Genomic DNA, 15,649 nt, shown 5'->3' with positions numbered 1-15,649 from the left:
AAGCAGTGGTATCAACGCAGAGTACTGTTGATATAATATTAACGAAAAAAGATAATTAATAAAATTAAAATGTTTGAAATATTGCAAAACTTAAAATTTTAATTTGTATTTCTTCTTATAATTATGTTCGCCTGATATTTTACTCATATTTGAGACCTTAAATTTTTGCGGTTTGAATTTTAATTTCAAATTCATATAAAAAAATTATCTATATTAAAAGACGATACAAATGAAAGAAAGTATATAATACAAAAATTTACAAATATCTAGATATGCAACTAGTTATATGAAATCTGATTTGTCAATTCTGGACATGCACATTCTATTGGTTAGAAATTTCACTCATACACATATCTTTCTTTACTACTGAAAGTCTGTGACAAAGCTATAGCTTTGGTACTTTTACCCTATAAAAATCTTGCAGCGCGCAAGCGCGGGCATAACGCTATACTTTACATATCGTGAACCGTGATGCGATTTATACAGTGCAGTGTTAAGTTCGGTTCAATTCATATCCAAGTTGTACTGACATTTACGAACTTGTAGCGGAGTATCCATATTCATCTCAAATCATCGAGAATCAGTTAGCTAAATCATGAAGTATATTCTGGTGACCGGCGGTGTGATCAGCGGCGTGGGCAAGGGTGTCATCGCCAGCTCGTTCGGCACTATCCTCAAACACTGTAACATTCGCGTGACATCCATCAAGATTGATCCTTATATCAATATCGATGCCGGGACGTTCTCGCCCTACGAGCACGGTGAGCGCGATATTAATTTCTGCACATCATTGTGCCATAATATTTGAAAAAACAGCGGTTTTTTCGTTAGCATGTTCGACATCAATCGGTATAAAATTGAGTTCAATTTCCTGTGCTATTGATACGGGACTTTATTGCGATCGCAGCAGTTGCACGTTATTGCGTAAAGATCGCTTCTTCCGTGATTCTAGCTCCTGATTTCTCGTTTCTTAACATTACAGAAATTTTTTTTTCATTTGAATATAATTTATAAAGGGTTATACACACACACACACACGCACACACACACACACACACACACACACACACACACACATATATATATATATATATATATATATACACATGTGTGTTGCGCGAGGTTTAATTCAAATCGTCTTGCCGATATTTCTATCACTGTTTTCTGTCTATTTTTTGATTATCGATAGAAAAGAAATAAATTACAAAATTTTTTATCTGAATAAACCATACAGTTGTGTGATAAAATTGAATAAAAATCGCTAAATTAAATTCCACGATAAGTGAGTGCCTTTATGGCGGTAAAATTTTCAGCCATGTGCTTACGCCATTTTGCATGCTGCCGCCACGCTATTTAATAATTAATTAAGATTTATCGAATGAGGTCAGATGAATTTTTATAGCTATATAAAATATATATGTACACAAATAAAATTAATTACGCATATATATATATATATATATATATATATATATATATATATATATGTATATATTGTATATAGTGCACTAATAGAAGAATATTCATTTTAAGCCCCAAGTTAATTTATTTTTCTACGCAAATATTCTACACTATACGAATCCATCTGAATATGTTTTTAGGCATCTTCCGGTTCTATACATGCATTTCCTACATTCAAAAAAATGTAGATAGAAAATGTAGAGCTGGAGAGAAAAAGCACAATAAAAAAAGTAACATTAAAATTGATGTTAAAATTGATGTATGTCTTATTTTTAAAAATTATATAATTATATTATATATTATTAATAAAATTAAAGTAATATAATAACATTTTTAACATTTTTTATAAAATTATATATGATTAAATTAATTGCATATAGGATCAAATTAGTACTAAATTATTTCTCATATAGTTTCAACTATTATACAGATAAAGTTTAATAATATATCTGAAACAATTAACTGTGATTGAACAATTAAAAATTATTATTGATCAACAAATTATTTTAATTATTAGAGTATAGTAATTGTTATATAAATATGTTTGCATAATTTCATTCATCCTTTAGAAATGGTTTCTAATGTCCAATGAAGCTTGATGCTTATCACCACATTCCATTGTTCAGTCAAGTAAGCGGTAAAAACATTCCTCGAAGGGAAACATCTTATGTTACTGGGTTTTTATAGACACATCCGCTGTCAGTTTTTTAATTTTGCTTATGTTACTTACTGGAAAGTTTCTGTTTACTCTGTACAACAGGAGAAGTTTATGTACTCGATGATGGTGGTGAAGTGGATCTTGATTTGGGCAATTACGAGCGTTTTCTGGATATCACTCTTCATAAGGACAATAATATAACAACGGGAAAAATTTATCAACATGTTATTACAAAAGAGAGACACGGAGATTATCTAGGAAAAACAGTACAAGGTATATCTCTATTTATATAATATCGCATATTTATATATAAGAAAGAGAAAGAGAGAGAAAAACACAATTTTTGCACAAATTAATAAAGATTGATATTATTTTTTAGTTGTACCTCACATCACTGATGCTATTCAGGAGTGGGTGGAAAGAGTTGCGAATCAGTCTGTAACAGAAGATGGAGCTAAACCAGAGGTATTGCTAATAATATGAATTATTATAATATATAATGTTACATAATTCCATAAGATATGTAAAAATATTAATTTACATAATATTCTTTATATATTTGTGATATATAATTCTAATTACATAATTTATTAATAATGCTTTACAGGTTTGCATAGTGGAATTAGGTGGCACAATAGGCGACATAGAGGGGATGCCGTTTGTAGAAGCATTTAGGCAATTTCAATTTAGAGTGAAGAAAGAAAACTTCTGTGTTGCCCATGTGTCTTTAGTGCCGCAGGTAACTGCGTTACATGCCTACAATCTTTACACACAGGTTACATTCTCGTTTACATATCTCTTCTATATTTTATGTGCACCCAGTAAGCAATTTGATAACAAATTGTTGCCAAATTGGCATCAAATTCGCTCAAAACTTGGTAACAAATCCAGTGCCATCTGTGTCCGCATTAAGCTTGTGTTTTGATGACAAAGCTTGTTGACATAACCTGACAGCAAATTGACGGCAAAAACCGAGCAAAGCTTGACATGATTTGACGTCAAATTGATGGCAAAAATCGACCAAGATCTGCGCAAGACAATCTGATAGCAGATTGTCAGCAAAAACCGAACAAATTCTGCAGCTTTTGGCCATTCATATAAAAGTATATATTTAAATAGATTTAAAGCCTTAACCCTAAGTAACAAAATGATGATAAGTTTTGGTCATAAAATGACCATTAGATAATTAGACATTATATAAAATCATATATTAATATGTTAAAACATATAGGTAAATTCAAATAACTTAATTTATAAAATTAAAGATCTTTTTGGACAGAAATTGTTTGAATAAGTGAAAATCGAACAATTATCTGTCCGATTTGCCAAAAATCAATTCAATATCTGAATTTCCTGTATAAGAATTATGTCAAAAATTGAACTGATAGAAATATATATATTATAATATTATTAGGATTTTGTAGACTTTATATACACTCATGACAAGAATTTGAATACGGGTATAGATAATGAATAACGCGCCGCATAGCGATAAGCGACTGAACTATTTTATAATACTTTGTAATAAGCTGCAGATTTTGTTCGGTTTTTGCTGCCAATTTGCTATCAGATTGCGCACTCTAGATCCTGCTCAGTTTTTGCCGACAATCTGATGTCAGTCATGTCAGCAAGCTTTGCTCGGTTTCTGTCGCCAATTTGCTGTGCAGTTATGTTAGCAAGCTTTGCTTGATTCTTGGCGGCAATCTGCCAGCTTAATCGGTAATAACAACTCTTGTACCAAATTTGTAGCTTTTTTGCTGACAATAATTTGTAGCAAGCACTTGGCAATATCTGTTAGAACAGACCTGGCTGACTGGGCATACAATAATAAATGCATAATTAATTTTTGTGAAACTCCCTAAACGTTTTTGTGAAGATAATTTCTGAGTAATTATTGAGATATAAAATACTTTTTAGCCAAAATCAACGGGTGAACCCAAGACGAAACCAACGCAATCTAGTGTGAGGGAGTTACGTGGATTAGGTTTATCACCCGATCTAATAGTTTGTAGATCGGAAACGCCTATTGGCAATTCTGCCAAAGAAAAAATTTCAAATTTCTGTCATGTCGCTCCAGAGCAGGTAATTATCATAAATATTTTTAATGAAGAAATAAACTGTATCGTAATTGATTAATTAAAATTGTTAATGTTTGAAAGTAAGTAATTAATTGATATCAACATTAAGTGACATCAAATATTTTGATCAGGTTATCACTATTCACGACTTAACATCCATATATCGAGTACCACTTCTTATGGAATATCAAGGCGTTATAGAGTTTCTCAATGATCGATTGCAACTGAATATCGGAATACCGCGTACGCGTTTCTTCATGCGAAAATGGCGAGATTTAGCTGATCGCGTGGATCATTTGCGGAAAGATGTTAACATCGCTCTAGTGGGCAAATATACAAAACTCGAGGATTCCTACGCTTCTGTTACAAAAGCGTTGCAACATGCTGCCATTGAGGCCGGTTATAAATTGAAATTGACGGTACTGTGTCGTAATTATTTGAAATATATATAATTTTATACATATTACATAATCATATTGTACTATTATTTTTTGAATGATTATGCAATAATATTATTGCAGTTTATTGAAGCTGCTAATCTAGAGCAAATTACATTAATGGAAAATCCAGTCTTGTATCATGAGGCTTGGCAACAGCTTTGTAAAAGCAGGTAAATATTTCAATATATTTTTATGGTTCTGTACTTCTCTTATATCCATAATTTTTAATGAAGATACATTTGTTGTGTTTAGTGGCATTATTGTACCAGGTGGCTTCGGTAAAAGAGGATTGGAAGGAAAGATGGAGGCCTGTCGATGGTGTAGAACAAACAACAAACCGTTTCTCGGCATCTGTCTGGGTCTACAAGCGGCAGTCATTGAATTCGCGCGAAACGTATTGAATCTCCAATCGGCGAACTCTACAGAAATTGATCCACATACTAGTAGTCCTGTGGTAATAGACATGCCAGAGCACAATCAGGGAATTATGGGGGGAACTATGAGGCTTGGCAAAAGACAAACGCGTTTCTGTAACAATAATTCTGTCCTAAGTAAGTACCAGAATCCATGTTTCAACTTGAGATCAATTTTCTTTTTTCAATGCCACAATATATGATATATTCTTAATATATATATATATATATATATATATATATATATATATATATATATATATATTATTTTATTTTTATATTTTTCTGTACAGAGAAATTGTATGACAATAAAGATGTCATAGAAGAAAGACATAGGCATAGATATGAAATAAATCCGGATTATGTTCCAGATTTAGAAGCAGCTGGTTTAAAATTTGTAGGTGAGTTATATTGCATTTTTTCACACACAATAAAGTTATAGTTTTGGTAAATATAATAGACAATCTTAATTATACATAATTGAGATAATACAATATATATATATATATATATATATATATATATACCCAGTAAGCAATTTGATAACAAATTGTTGCCAAATTGGCATCAAATTCGCTCAAACTTGGTAACAAATCCAGTGCCATCTGTGTCCGCATTAAGCTTGTGTTTTGGTGACAAAGCTTGTTGACATACCCTGACAGCAAATTGACGGCAAAAACCGAGCAAAGCTTGACATGATTTGACGTCAAATTGATGGCAAAAATCGAGCAAGATCTGCGCAAGACAATCTGATAGCAGATTGTCAGCAAAAACCGAACAAATTCTGCAGCTTTTGGCCATTCATATAAAAGTATATATTTAAATAGATTTAAAGCCTTAACCCTAAGTAACAAAATGATGATAAGTTATGGTCATAAAATGACCATTAGATAATTAGACATTATACAAAATCATATATTAATATGTTAAAACATATAGGTAAATTCAAATAACTTAATTTATAAAATTAAAGATCTTTTTGGACAGAAATTGTTTGAATAAGTGAAAATCGAACAATTATCTGTCCGATTTGCAAAAAATCAATTCAATATCTGAATTTCCTGTATAAGAATTGTGTCAAAAATTGAACTGATAGAAATATATATATTATAATATTATTAGCATTTTGTAGGCTTTATATACACTCATGACAAGAATTTGAATACGGGTATAGATAATGAATAACGCGCCGCATAGCGATAAGCGACTGAACTATTTTATAATACTTTGTAATAAGCTGCAGATTTTGTTCGGTTTTTGCTGCCAATTTGCCATCAGATTGCGCACTCTAGATCCTGCTCAGTTTTTGCCGACAATCTGATGTCAGTCATGTCAGCAAGCTTTGCTCGGTTTCTGCCGCCAATTTGCTGTGTAGTTATGTCAGCAAGCTTTGCTTGATTCTTGCCGGCAATCTGCCAGCTTAATCGGTAATAACAACTCTTGTACCAAATTTGTAGCCTTTTTGCTGACAATAATTTGTAGCAAGCACTTGGCAATATCTGTTAGAACAGACCTGGCTGACTGGGTATATATATACTCTATATAGTCTAACATTTTGTTTAATAGGTCGTGATGACGATGAAAATATACGAATGGAAATCGCCGAATTGGAAGGACATAGTTATTATGTAGCTACGCAGTTTCATCCTGAGTATCTATCAAGGCCTTTAAAACCCTCACCGCCGTTCCTCGGTTTAATTTTAGCCAGTGTAGACAAACTGAAGTATTATGTAGCACGAGGATGTAAATTTTCACCTCGCCAACAGAGCGATAATGAATCAGGTAATAATGAAATAACTAGAAAAAGATATATAAAAAAATAAAAATTTATATTAAATTAACGTAATTAGTATAATTAATATATATTAATATAATTGCGCGCACACACATATATGCAAAATGTATGTTTGATGTAAAAATTAGACATAATTTCAATTTGCATGCAAATTTCTCCAACTTACTCATTTGTCATGTTGATTGTTACAGACGATGACTACATGTTGGAGAAAGTGTCAAAATTGCAGTTGTCTAGTAATGCAAGTAGAAGTGGTAGTAATATTACAGAACTCAATGATACTTTGCATTGAGTGAAATTTTATTATCGCAAATTTATTTTGTATCATTCCATTTTCCTATAATCTGATCCACATGTCTTTCTCTAGTCTTACATAATTCATGATTAAAAATTGAAACATAATAAATACATGAATATGTGATAAGTATATATTTGTACAATATATATATATATATGTTAATAATATAAATTTAAATCTTGCTATAACTGAAAACAGAAGTTAGAATCCTAATATAGCTTACAAGCAGCAACAACTATAAATACAAATATATAATTTATGATAACTTTAGGAATGAGTCTGTATCTCATATAAGTTACTATGAAATCTCATGTTTTGGTTAAATATATATATGTAAACAGGTTCTTATAGAAAATAGATTTCATCATTTTAATACATCGTTTTATACCAGAGATTTAAATTTATATAATTTTAATAAGTTAAAATGTTATGAGGGAATAAATAGTGTTTATGATATTATAATACACTATTTCAATTGTAAGTCTGCAGTATTCAAACTACATTTTTTATATCGACAAACTAATTTTTTATACGTACAAAGTATTCAGGATGAGGGATAGAGAGAGTGTCCCGAAATATTATAATTTTATTATAATCTCATGTATATCAAACAATTGTTATATTGTACATAATGTATAATGTAGTAGTGTATACCTAATACGAATTTTATTAGATATTATAAGTTTTATATTTTGTAATAAATTATGTCATGTTTAAACGTAAAAATTTCTTGTATGTTTGTATGTATTGATAAAAATATTAATATGTTTCAGATCAAATGAAATATATATGTATATGTGAATCTAGATTTTAAAGATTTAATTTAATTATATACAAGCCGAAATCATAATCTCTTTCTAAAAACATGATTTGTCTTTTATAAATTATATAATGATTATAAAGATTCTTTGAATTATAGCGACAATTAACTTATCATAGTCTAGTCTAGTCTTGTTGATATAATATTAACGAAAAAAGATAATTAATAAAATTAAAATGTTTGAAATATTGCAAAACTTAAAATTTTAATTTGTATTTCTTCTTATAATTATGTTCGCCTGATATTTTACTCATATTTGAGACCTTAAATTTTTGCGGTTTGAATTTTAATTTCAAATTCATATAAAAAAATTATCTATATTAAAAGACGATACAAATGAAAGAAAGTATATAATACAAAAATTTACAAATATCTAGATATGCAACTAGTTATATGAAATCTGATTTGTCAATTCTGGACATGCACATTCTATTGGTTAGAAATTTCACTCATACACATATCTTTCTTTACTACTGAAAGTCTGTGACAAAGCTATAGCTTTGGTACTTTTACCCTATAAAAATCTTGCAGCGCGCAAGCGCGGGCATAACGCTATACTTTACATATCGTGAACCGTGATGCGATTTATACAGTGCAGTGTTAAGTTCGGTTCAATTCATATCCAAGTTGTACTGACATTTACGAACTTGTAGCGGAGTATCCATATTCATCTCAAATCATCGAGAATCAGTTAGCTAAATCATGAAGTATATTCTGGTGACCGGCGGTGTGATCAGCGGCGTGGGCAAGGGTGTCATCGCCAGCTCGTTCGGCACTATCCTCAAACACTGTAACATTCGCGTGACATCCATCAAGATTGATCCTTATATCAATATCGATGCCGGGACGTTCTCGCCCTACGAGCACGGTGAGCGCGATATTAATTTCTGCACATCATTGTGCCATAATATTTGAAAAAACAGCGGTTTTTTCGTTAGCATGTTCGACATCAATCGGTATAAAATTGAGTTCAATTTCCTGTGCTATTGATACGGGACTTTATTGCGATCGCAGCAGTTGCACGTTATTGCGTAAAGATCGCTTCTTCCGTGATTCTAGCTCCTGATTTCTCGTTTCTTAACATTACAGAAATTTTTTTTTCATTTGAATATAATTTATAAAGGGTTATACACACACACACACACGCACACACACACACACACACACACATATATATATATATATATATATATATATATACACATGTGTGTTGCGCGAGGTTTAATTCAAATCGTCTTGCCGATATTTCTATCTCTGTTTTCTGTCTATTTTTTGATTATCGATAGAAAAGAAATAAATTACAAAATTTTTTATCTGAATAAACCATACAGTTGTGTGATAAAATTGAATAAAAATCGCTAAATTAAATTCCACGATAAGTGAGTGCCTTTATGGCGGTAAAATTTTCAGCCATGTGCTTACGCCATTTTGCATGCTGCCGCCACGCTATTTAATAATTAATTAAGATTTATCGAATGAGGTCAGATGAATTTTTATAGCTATATAAAATATATATGTACACAAATAAAATTAATTACGCATATATATATATATATATATATATATGTAAAGATATATATATATATATATGTAAAGATATGTTCCTAAAGCTAAAACAAATAACAAGGAAGTTCACACCTCATCACACAACAGTCAGGGACGACGATGGAAGGCTTCTAACAGACCAGGACAACATAAAAGAACGTTGGAAATCCTACTGCGAAAAATTGTTCAAGGACGAAACGCTGAAAAACACTAGCAAGGTGGAAGCTCCAGTCTTTGATCTAGAACCTGATATCACCATACAAGAGGTGCAAACCGCCCTAGGAAAAATAAAACCAAACAAGGCGGCTGGAGAGGACAGCGTCGTGATCGAAATGATTACATCCCTCGGCGAAACAGGAACCAGAATGATGTTCACACTCTGCAAACAAATATGGAGGTCCTGCAAATGGCCATCAGACTGGACAAGCTCGATTTATGTACCTCTCCATAAAAGGGGGGCTAAGGATCGCTGCGAAAATTATAGAACCATTTCACTCATTTCACACGCTAGCAAAGTAATGTTACAAATAATTCTGGAACGATTAAAGCCGTATTTACTACCACAAATACCAGAAGAACAAGCAGGCTTTATGCCACAGAGAGGCACAAGAGAGCATATACTAAATATGCGCCAGATTATAGAAAAGTGCAGGGAATACAACGTTAAGGTCTATATCTGCTTCCTCGACTACTGCAAAGCGTTTGACTGTGTGCAATGGCAAAGAATGTGGACAATACTGGCGGAAATGGGAACACCGCAGCACCTGATTACCTTAATCAAAAATCTGTACGAGAGCAGCAGAGCCAAAGTCAGGGTTAATGCTGACATGTCAGAGCCCTTCGTCCTGGAGAAGGGGGTGCGACAAGGATGTATCCTGAGTCCCGTTTTATTTAACATCTATGGGGAGTGGATAATCAGGAGAGCAACAGATGGGTGGAAAGGTGGCATCGCGGTGGGTGGCAGGAAACTTTGCAACTTGCGATACGCCGATGACACCACACTTCTTGCTACGACTGAGGAAGAGCTGATCGAGCTTGTCAGCAGAGTAGAGATAGCCAGCAACGAGGTTGGGTTACAAATTAATAGGGAAAAAACTAAAATAATGATTGTAGACAGACCAAATGACAATCAGAGGGAGGTAACCCAAATCAGTAACATACAGGTGGTGGATAGGTTTGTTTATCTGGGGACACTACTGATGAACACAGGCGGAAACACTGAGGAGATCAAAAGGAGAGCAGGAATCTCAAAAACGGCAGTTGCGCAACTAACGAAAATATGGCAAAGCCATGACATACATGTCGAAACAAAAAAGCGCCTAATGAAGAGCCTTGTGTTCTCTGTGTTTATGTACGCTTCAGAATGCTGGACCATAAAGAAAGCCGACCTTCGTAGGATAGATGGTTTCGAGATGACATGTTGGAGGAGAATGCTCAGAATACCGTGGACTGCCAGGAGGACCAACCAATCCATCTTAAAAGAACTAAAAATAAAGAACCGGCTGAGTACGATAATAAGACGCCGGATATTAAAATACTTTGGCCACACCATAAGGAAAGATGGGCTGGAGAAACTGATGCTACAAGGCAGGGTCGAGGGATCCAGGAGTAGAGGGAGATCGCCTACACGGTACACCGACGTTGTCATAAAGGCGACAAACACGTCTTTAATGCAATGCATGAGGATGGCTGAGGATAGGAACACATGGGGAGCTATGTCACAGTCGGCTTTTTCTGAAACGGATTCATGAGGCCACGATGCTCGATGCGGGCAATCGACGAGGAAGAAGATATATATGTATATATTGTATATAGTGCAATAATAGAAGAATATTCATTTTAAGCCCCAAGTTAATTTATTTTTCTATGCAAATATTCTACACTATACGAATCCATCTGAATATGTTTTTAGGCATCTTCCGGTTCTATACATGCATTTCCTACATTCAAAAAAATGTAGATAGAAAATGTAGAGCTGGAGAGAAAAAGCACAATAAAAAAAGTAACATTAAAATTGATGTTAAAATTGATGTATGTCTTATTTTTAAAAATTATATAATTATATTATATATTATTAATAAAATTAAAGTAATATAATAACATTTTTAACATTTTTTATAAAATTATATATGATTAAATTAATTGCATATAGGATCAAATTAGTACTAAATTATTTCTCATATAGTTTCAACTATTATACAGATAAAGTTTAATAATATATCTGAAACAATTAACTGTGATTGAACAATTAAAAATTATTATTGATCAACAAATTATTTTAATTATTAGAGTATAGTAATTGTTATATAAATATGTTTGCATAATTTCATTCATCCTTTAGAAATGGTTTCTAATGTCCAATGAAGCTTGATGCTTATCACCACATTCCATTGTTCAGTCAAGTAAGCGGTAAAAACATTCCTCGAAGGGAAACATCTTATGTTACTGGGTTTTTATAGACACATCCGCTGTCAGTTTTTTAATTTTGCTTATGTTACTTACTGGAAAGTTTCTGTTTACTCTGTACAACAGGAGAAGTTTATGTACTCGATGATGGTGGTGAAGTGGATCTTGATTTGGGCAATTACGAGCGTTTTCTGGATATCACTCTTCATAAGGACAATAATATAACAACGGAAAAAATTTATCAACATGTTATTACAAAAGAGAGACACGGAGATTATCTAGGAAAAACAGTACAAGGTATATCTCTATTTATATAATATCGCATATTTATATATAAGAAAGAGAAAGAGAGAGAAAAACACAATTTTTGCACAAATTAATAAAGATTGATATTATTTTTTAGTTGTACCTCACATCACTGATGCTATTCAGGAGTGGGTGGAAAGAGTTGCGAATCAGTCTGTAACAGAAGATGGAGCTAAACCAGAGGTATTGCTAATAATATGAATTATTACAATATATAATGTTACATAATTCCATAAGATATGTAAAAATATTAATTTACATAATATTCTTTATATATTTGTGATATATAATTCTAATTACATAATTTATTAATAATGCTTTACAGGTTTGCATAGTGGAATTAGGTGGCACAATAGGCGACATAGAGGGGATGCCGTTTGTAGAAGCATTTAGGCAATTTCAATTTAGAGTGAAGAAAGAAAACTTCTGTGTTGCCCATGTGTCTTTAGTGCCGCAGGTAACTGCGTTACATGCCTACAATCTTTACACACAGGTTACATTCTCGTTTACATATCTCTTCTATATTTTATGTGCATACAATAATAAATGCATAATTAATTTTTGTGAAACTCCCTAAACGTTTTTGTGAAGATAATTTCTGAGTAATTATTGAGATATAAAATACTTTTTAGCCAAAATCAACGGGTGAACCCAAGACGAAACCAACGCAATCTAGTGTGAGGGAGTTACGTGGATTAGGTTTATCACCCGATCTAATAGTTTGTAGATCGGAAACGCCTATTGGCAATTCTGCCAAAGAAAAAATTTCAAATTTCTGTCATGTCGCTCCAGAGCAGGTAATTATCATAAATATTTTTAATGAAGAAATAAACTGTATCGTAATTGATTAATTAAAATTGTTAATGTTTGAAAGTAAGTAATTAATTGATATCAACATTAAGTGACATCAAATATTTTGATCAGGTTATCACTATTCACGACTTAACATCCATATATCGAGTACCACTTCTTATGGAATATCAAGGCGTTATAGAGTTTCTCAATGATCGATTGCAACTGAATATCGGAATACCGCGTCCGCGTTTCTTCATGCGAAAATGGCGAGATTTAGCTGATCGCGTGGATCATTTGCGGAAAGATGTTAACATCGCTCTAGTGGGCAAATATACAAAACTCGAGGATTCCTACGCTTCTGTTACAAAAGCGTTGCAACATGCTGCCATTGAGGCCGGTTATAAATTGAAATTGACGGTACTGTGTCGTAATTATTTGAAATATATATAATTTTATACATATTACATAATCATATTGTACTATTATTTTTTGAATGATTATGCAATAATATTATTGCAGTTTATTGAAGCTGCTAATCTAGAGCAGATTACATTAATGGAAAATCCAGTCTTGTATCATGAGGCTTGGCAACAGCTTTGTAAAAGCAGGTAAATATTTCAATATATTTTTATGGTTCTGTACTTCTCTTATATCCATAATTTTTAATGAAGATACATTTGTTGTGTTTAGTGGCATTATTGTACCAGGTGGCTTCGGTAAAAGAGGATTGGAAGGAAAGATGGAGGCCTGTCGATGGTGTAGAACAAACAACAAACCGTTTCTCGGCATCTGTCTGGGTCTACAAGCGGCAGTCATTGAATTCGCGCGAAACGTATTGAATCTCCAATCGGCGAACTCTACAGAAATTGATCCACATACTAGTAGTCCTGTGGTAATAGACATGCCAGAGCACAATCAGGGAATTATGGGGGGAACTATGAGGCTTGGCAAAAGACAAACGCGTTTCTGTAACAATAATTCTGTCCTAAGTAAGTACCAAAATCCATGTTTCAACTTGAGATCAATTTTCTTTTTTCAATGCCACAATATATGATATATTCTTAATATATATATATATATATATATATATATATATATATATATATATTATTTTATTTTTATATTTTTCTGTACAGAGAAATTGTATGACAATAAAGATGTCATAGAAGAAAGACATAGGCATAGATATGAAATAAATCCGGATTATGTTCCAGATTTAGAAGCAGCTGGTTTAAAATTTGTAGGTGAGTTATATTGCATTTTTTCACACACAATAAAGTTATAGTTTTGGTAAATATAATAGACAATCTTAATTATACATAATTGAGATAATACAATATATATATATATATATATATATATATATATATATATACTCTATATAGTTTAACATTTTGTTTAATAGGTCGTGATGACGATGAAAATATACGAATGGAAATCGCCGAATTGGAAGGACATAGTTATTATGTAGCTACGCAGTTTCATCCTGAGTATCTATCAAGGCCTTTAAAACCCTCACCGCCGTTCCTCGGTTTAATTTTAGCCAGTGTAGACAAACTGAAGTATTATGTAGCACGAGGATGTAAATTTTCACCTCGCCAACAGAGCGATAATGAATCAGGTAATAATGAAATAACTAGAAAAAGATATATAAAAAAATAAAAATTTATATTAAATTAACGTAATTAGTATAATTAATATATATTAATATAATTGCGCGCACACACATATATGCAAAATGTATGTTTGATGTAAAAATTAGACATAATTTCAATTTGCATGCAAATTTCTCCAACTTACTCATTTGTCATGTTGATTGTTACAGACGATGACTACATGTTGGAGAAAGTGTCAAAATTGCAGTTGTCTAGTAATGCAAGTAGAAGTGGTAGTAATATTACAGAACTCAATGATACTTTGCATTGAGTGAAATTTTATTATCGCAAATTTATTTTGTATCATTCCATTTTCCTATAATCTGATCCACATGTCTTTCTCTAGTCTTACATAATTCATGATTAAAAATTGAAACATAATAAATACATGAATATGTGATAAGTATATATTTGTACAATATATATATATATATATTAATAATATAAATTTAAATCTTGCTATAACTGAAAACAGAAGTTAGAATCCTAATATAGCTTACAAGCAGCAACAACTATAAATACAAATATATAATTTATGATAACTTTAGGAATGAGTCTGTATCTCATATAAGTTACTATGAAATCTCATGTTTTGGTTAAATATATATATGTAAACAGGTTCTTATAGAAAATAGATTTCATCATTTTAATACATCGTCTTATACCAGAGATTTAAATTTATATAATTTTAATAAGTTAAAATGTTATGAGGGAATAAATAGTGTTTATGATATTATAATACACTATTTCAATTGTAAGTCTGCAGTATTCAAACTACATTTTTTATATCGACAAACTAATTTTTTATACGTACAAAGTATTCAGGATGAGGGATAGAGAGAGTGTCCCGAAATATTATAATTTTATTATAATCTCATGTATATCAAACAATTGTTATATTGTACATAATGTATAATGTAGTAGTGTATACCTAATACGAATTTTATTAGATATTATAAGTTTTATATTTTGTAATAAA

At 31.8% G+C, this 15,649-nt stretch overlaps 2 protein-coding genes across 2 annotated transcripts; both read left to right on the top strand.

The window, feature by feature from the left end:
• Positions 1-595: 595 nt before the first annotated feature.
• LOC138935548 (CTP synthase 1-like) lies at positions 596-7,137 on the top strand. The gene is made up of 11 exons (XM_070300204.1): positions 596-761; positions 2,222-2,392; positions 2,499-2,584; positions 2,727-2,894; positions 4,037-4,201; positions 4,329-4,616; positions 4,719-4,807; positions 4,890-5,188; positions 5,344-5,451; positions 6,617-6,832; positions 7,037-7,137. Exons 1-11 carry the CDS (start codon positions 596-598, stop codon positions 7,135-7,137), a joined length of 1,857 nt encoding a protein of 618 aa, XP_070156305.1.
• Positions 7,138-8,665: 1,528 nt separating this feature from the next.
• LOC138935288 (CTP synthase 1-like) lies at positions 8,666-14,941 on the top strand. Its single transcript, XM_070299740.1, has 11 exons — positions 8,666-8,831; positions 12,041-12,211; positions 12,318-12,403; positions 12,546-12,677; positions 12,853-13,017; positions 13,145-13,432; positions 13,535-13,623; positions 13,706-14,004; positions 14,152-14,263; positions 14,401-14,636; positions 14,841-14,941. Exons 1-11 carry the CDS (start codon positions 8,666-8,668, stop codon positions 14,939-14,941), a joined length of 1,845 nt encoding a protein of 614 aa, XP_070155841.1.
• The last annotated feature ends 708 nt before the right edge of the window (positions 14,942-15,649 follow it).

Source organism: Polyergus mexicanus, unplaced genomic scaffold (assembly GCF_030449975.1).
Source record: "Polyergus mexicanus isolate NDT 795.1 unplaced genomic scaffold, iyPolMexi1.0 SCAF_8, whole genome shotgun sequence".
Lineage (NCBI taxonomy): Eukaryota > Metazoa > Arthropoda > Insecta > Hymenoptera > Formicidae > Polyergus > Polyergus mexicanus.
Note: the sequence above shows the minus strand (reverse complement) of the source record. Positions and strands in the feature narration are given on the sequence as shown.

What these genes read in the sequence shown, in the direction of transcription:
- LOC138935548 (XM_070300204.1), top strand. Translation starts at nt 596, where the DNA reads ATGAAGTATATTCTGGTGACCGGCGGTGTGATCAGCGGCGTGGGCAAG. An exon ending in GTTATAAATTGAAATTGACG is followed by an intron (nt 4,617 to 4,718) that starts GTACTGTGTCGT and finishes ATATTATTGCAG; the next exon opens with TTTATTGAAGCTGCTAATCT. An exon ending in CAACAGCTTTGTAAAAGCAG is followed by an intron (nt 4,808 to 4,889) that starts GTAAATATTTCA and finishes TGTTGTGTTTAG; the next exon opens with TGGCATTATTGTACCAGGTG.
- LOC138935288 (XM_070299740.1), top strand. Translation starts at nt 8,666, where the DNA reads ATGAAGTATATTCTGGTGACCGGCGGTGTGATCAGCGGCGTGGGCAAG. An exon ending in GTCATGTCGCTCCAGAGCAG is followed by an intron (nt 13,018 to 13,144) that starts GTAATTATCATA and finishes TATTTTGATCAG; the next exon opens with GTTATCACTATTCACGACTT. An exon ending in ACAGAGCGATAATGAATCAG is followed by an intron (nt 14,637 to 14,840) that starts GTAATAATGAAA and finishes TGATTGTTACAG; the next exon opens with ACGATGACTACATGTTGGAG.